The sequence below is a fragment of the Sander lucioperca genome, chromosome 9 (assembly GCF_008315115.2).
Source record: "Sander lucioperca isolate FBNREF2018 chromosome 9, SLUC_FBN_1.2, whole genome shotgun sequence".
NCBI classification, from domain to species: domain Eukaryota; kingdom Metazoa; phylum Chordata; class Actinopteri; order Perciformes; family Percidae; genus Sander; species Sander lucioperca.
In genome coordinates, this window is record NC_050181.1 from 39,206,004 (window position 1) to 39,211,003 (window position 5,000).

The window sequence follows — 5,000 nt, forward strand, 5'->3', positions numbered from 1 at the left end:
CTCTGCCATGGCCTCCACCACGCATACGGGCTCCTCTTCCTCTGGCCCCTCTGTCATGGCCTCTTACTCTATGGCCTCTTTGATCCATGCTTGCAAATAGCAACACAGAGGTGGCATCTTTTAGAGATGGATGAGGACTGATTGCTGATTGAAGAGTTGTGCAAATGAGTTTCACACAGGTGCATAGAGTTTTCTAATTATGCAAGTACTTTCTATCAGCTGTGAATAGATGTTTTCCTTTTGTTCACCACAGTGAATCCAATAGAGTTCGGGGTCTTTCAATGAGATCTGTGGTAACTGTTTTGACAAAGGGTGTGAAAAATGTGTGTAACAAATGAAAAAGTGTTAAAACATTTGCAAGAGAAGACTTCTGCTGTGCTAATAATGTGATGATGAAGACAAAGCGGATCCCAGTTTCATTTAGTGTGTCTTAGCAAATGAGAAAAACTGTAATAAATAATTGGCGGATGCCAAAAAACAGGAGCGGAGACACGGGGGCTGGGATAGGGTGGCGAGGGCAGGAAGTAGAATGATGAGGGACTCACTGGGATAGGACGGCGAGGGCAGGAAGTAGAATGATGAGGGACTCACTGGGATAGGGTGGCGAGGGCAGGAAGTAGAATGATGAGGGACTCACTGGGATAGGACGGCAAAGGGGACTCAAGAGCAAAGCCTAGGAGGACGAGGGACTCAGGGACAGAAGCTAGGATGGAGAGGGAAGACGGGATAGGATGGAGAGGGACTCACTGGGATCTCACGAGGGATCTCGGGGAGCGCGGGGAAACCGGGGCCGAGGAAACTGAGGAGGAGACACAGAAGTCCGGGGAGAATCCAAGGAGGGAAGGCTGGAAGCGGGAGCTGTACTCTATGTGTAATATATAGTATTCTCTGTACTCTGAGTGTAAATATATAGTATTCTCTGTACTCTGTTGCAGTTTTACGCCCCCTGGTGTACGGTCTGTGAACAGCTGGATCCTGTTTGGCATCAGATCGGATCAGAACTCAAAAGTCTCGGCTCGCTGGTCAACGTCGGCAAATCAGACGCCATGGAGAGCAAAGGTCAGGAACCCTGTCAAAATAAAAGCATCTACATACAACTGTCAAAATAAAAGTATAAAAACATGGAAACGTGAAGAATTCAGAGCTGATGTTTTTTCTCTCTGCAGATTTGACCAAAGAGTTCAAGGTCCAAAGTGTTCCCACCATCATGATGTGAGTCCAGACTGTTCGTACCAGAGTTCAAAGTTCTTCTAAAGGTCATCGGACTGAACACATCTGGATTATTGATTATTAATGTCTGCACTGAATAGCCTGACAAGCCAGCCCCACATCCAGATGTTGGGTCTGGGTCTGACCCACATCCAGATGTTGGGTCTGGGAACTCCCCATTGGCTGGGCTCAATCCGAGGGGCGGGATCAACAGTTGTCTTTCAAATTCCCTCTGCACGCAGTAGGATAGCGCTCCAACCAATCAGAGCAGAGCTAGTTAATAGATTAAACTTTAAACTCTGAACACATCTTCCTTTTTTAAGAATGACTTCAGGGCCGTTCTTTGTTCTTTTCTCCAAGAAAAGCTGAACTCCAAGTCTTCCAGAGACCGCTGTTCACCAGCAGCAGCAGCCATAAGCCCCGCCCACCACTCTGTACACGACGTGATTGGCCCGACTAGAGTTTGGTTTTTCCAGCTCGCAAGCCAACAGAGAGTTGCTAGACGACCCTGCTGCCTCTAGGGTGGTCTAGATTTCTAGGCTATGCACTGAGCTGAGCATGTTTATTTTGTTGAGATGGGTTCGGGTCGTCAGCACAGATTAAGAAAAGTGACAAAAACATCAAAAAAACGACAACAATGTCAAAAGGCGACAAATCTTGAAAAAAAAAGCCACAAAAAAACTTCTAAAAAAAAAAACTCAAAAAAATTGTCAACAAAAAAGCAACAATGGGACGCCCGGATAGCTCAGTTGGTAGAGCAGGCGTCCATAGAGGTTACTCCTCAATGCAGCGGGCGTGGGTTTGACTCCGACCTGCAGCCCTGTGCTGCGTGTCATCCCCCTCTCTCTCTTCTTTCATGTCTTCAGCTGTCCTGTCAATAAAGGCCTAAAATGCCCAAAAAATAATCTTAAAAAAAACAGCAAAGCCCAGTTTTCATTGTCATCCCCGTAAACAGGGACCGGGGCCTGAAGCCATCGCTCCGCCGCACGCCGGACGCTGGCGGTGGAACTGTGAAACTATCCCCACGTTGGCAGGTAGCCAATGAGAAGCGAGGGATTCCTATAGTCTGTCTATCACCACCTTCTCTATTTTTTGTTTTTGTTATGGAAACGACAGGTCTCGCTACTCTGCTTGTCATTGGTCGGCTGTCAAATACCCCGTTTACACGTACGTGGTTATTTTGAAAAACAGAGACGTTTCCCTTCGTTTACACGCAAACGGAGAACTCTCCTCTGAAAACTCCGGCCAGAGAGGAGATTTTGGAAATCTTAGTTTGCACGTTTGCACGTAAACTGAGACAAACGGAGGTTCAGGGAGCCGAGGAAGTGATTGGTTGCTGTTGTTGCTGTTTTCTGGATTCTGATTGGCTAACGTGGGCTGGAGCTTCCCGTTACACTGCCACCTACAGGTCTGGCGTGCTCTTGACGACATATAAACACGGGGACGTGTAAACGAACACTTTTATGAAAACTGACAGCTGTGCACGATGTTATTTTAGAAAACGGAGAGGTTGAAATGTCCGTTTATGAAAATAGCCGGCCACGTGGAAACGTAGCAAGAGAAGCGGCAGACGTAGAGGCGTTAAGTTAAAAAAGCTCCGAGCTGCAGAAAATAAGTCAGCGGTGGCATTTAGAAAGGTGCTCGGGACTTTACGTCCACACGATTATCACGTGAAACAGACGCCAAGTAGGAACATTAGTATCATTAGCATTAGCATTGGCATTGGCATTGGCATTAGCATTAGCATTGGCATTAGCATTACCATTACCATTACCATTACCATTAGCATTACCATTAGCATTAGCATTAGTCCGTTGGATATGAGCTGAGTTATTGACGACATGGTGACGAGGACTCAAAGAAAAGTAACCGAGACATTTTAACTCTCGTGTTGTCTTCATGTCGACCAACCAGCAACTTTCTGTTTTTCTGGGTCAAAATTTAACATTAAAACGTTTTGGTCGTCTTTTCCGACACTTAATTTTCGCTGATTATTTTGGCACTTTTTCCGATGTTTTTGATGATTTTTTCAACATTCTTTTATTAAAAAAAGAAAATTCCAAATGCCATAAAATTGCATCAACACCCAAATTCTCAAATATATATATATATATATATATATATATATTATATAATATATAATACCAGGTGGACAGTTGGAGACGACGGCCAGCAAACTGAAATGTGTTTTTTTTAAAGTTCAACATCGATGCTCATTTAGACAGATGTTGGGGACCCTGAACCCCGAGTTACTCCCTGGACGCTCCATGTATAGCTGTCCACTGCTCCGTACTAAGGAAGATATAGAAATTACTACATTGTTCTGTTTGTGTGTGACAAATAAGAATAAAGTTTTGTGTTTTGTTTAAAAAGAAAGCACCAAGAAACGGCCAAAACGTCTAAATTAACAGAAAAACTTTCAAATAAGCAACAAAAACACAGCTGCCATCTTGCTCAGGGCACCAAACTTCTTCTGTCTAAAGGAAAGTTAAAGAGTTAGAGTAGTTAGTAGTTGGTTAATATTAGTGATGCACTGAATCCAGATTTTTGGGGTTGGGCTGAATCCTGAATCCAGGTTGAGATTCTGCTGAATCCTCGTCCCATCCTCAGTCCATGAACTCAGTAAACTCATTAATGAAGTAAACAGTAACTGTCCTTCCTTTGCCGTACCTGAAGTTGCTGCATTCTGGCTGCTGTCTGTAGATTCCTTCATCACAACTCGTATTCTTCCAGATGTTTCATACCAGATGTTGTAACAGCGGTGATGTTGTGTATAGTTTAGGGTCCTCACCACCACCAGACTAATCAGCATTGCAGATTGAACATGTAGCTGGACTTGAATGGTCTTCTTTTGACTGAAAGTACTGCCAAACATCACTTTTTCTGCTCACGAGTTCCATTTTCAGAAAGCCCAATATTCAGCCAGATCAGAAGCCCAATCCTGGATATGGTGCATCCCTGGTTAATACCAACTGGATAGTTGGAGACAACGGCAAGCAGCACGGAAAAAATTATATATATATATATATATATATATATATATATATATACATATATATAATAATAAAATATTCTTAACAAGTCGTGCATGTAATTCACCTTCATCAGGTTGAGCTGTAAACTCCTCTTTCTCTTCGTGTTCTTCAGCATAAACACACAAAAGTTATTTTATTTGAACGTCTGTTTTGCTGTTTTCAGGTTGAAAAAAGATGTGAAGTATAATTATTCAGGACCGAAAACCAAAGATGGAATCATGGCGTTTGCTGATCGAGTCTCAGGGTGAGTAAACATCGGGAGTTACAGCGGACCCATGTCACAGTTTTAATGCACGCTGTAAAATGTTGAGTGTTTAAATGTATTCATGTTGTGTGGGAGACAGAACAGACCCAAACGCTAGGCTCAGCAAAAACAGGGTTATTGGGAAGACAGGTACTAGAGAGGAGTGGAGAGGCGGACGCCAAGGACAGGAGGGAGGGCTCTGGGGCTGTGGCAGGATGGTGAGGGAGTCTGCTGGGATAGGATGGCGAGGGAGCTCGCTGGGGTAGGATGGCGAGGGAGGTTGGGGAGCGCGGAGGAGGAGGCACTGGAGTCCGGGGAAGACAGGAGTTGAGGAGGGGGTGGCTGGAAGCTGGAGCGGAGGCAGGTTGAAACAGGAGTGGAGGCAGGGTGGAGCAGGGAGCCATGAGGAGGGGACCAAATGGTGGGGCCAGCTGACTGGAGGTAACGGAGGTATGTGGAGAGAATGACTGTAGGGAGGAAACACAAAGAGGGTAAGCAACAGACAAGGACGG

General features: G+C 44.8%; 1 protein-coding gene across 1 annotated transcript in view; it reads left to right on the forward strand.

Annotated features, from left to right (window-relative positions):
* LOC116065584 (protein disulfide-isomerase TMX3-like) overlaps nucleotides 1–5,000 on the forward strand; it is a 40,563-nt gene that overhangs the window by 5,943 nt on the left and 29,620 nt on the right. The window contains exons 4-6 of the mRNA XM_031321118.2: nucleotides 936–1,059; nucleotides 1,167–1,212; nucleotides 4,408–4,488. Of these exons, the coding sequence (XP_031176978.2) occupies nucleotides 936–1,059; nucleotides 1,167–1,212; nucleotides 4,408–4,488 (251 nt within the window). The remainder of the gene's footprint in view (nucleotides 1–935; nucleotides 1,060–1,166; nucleotides 1,213–4,407; nucleotides 4,489–5,000) is intronic.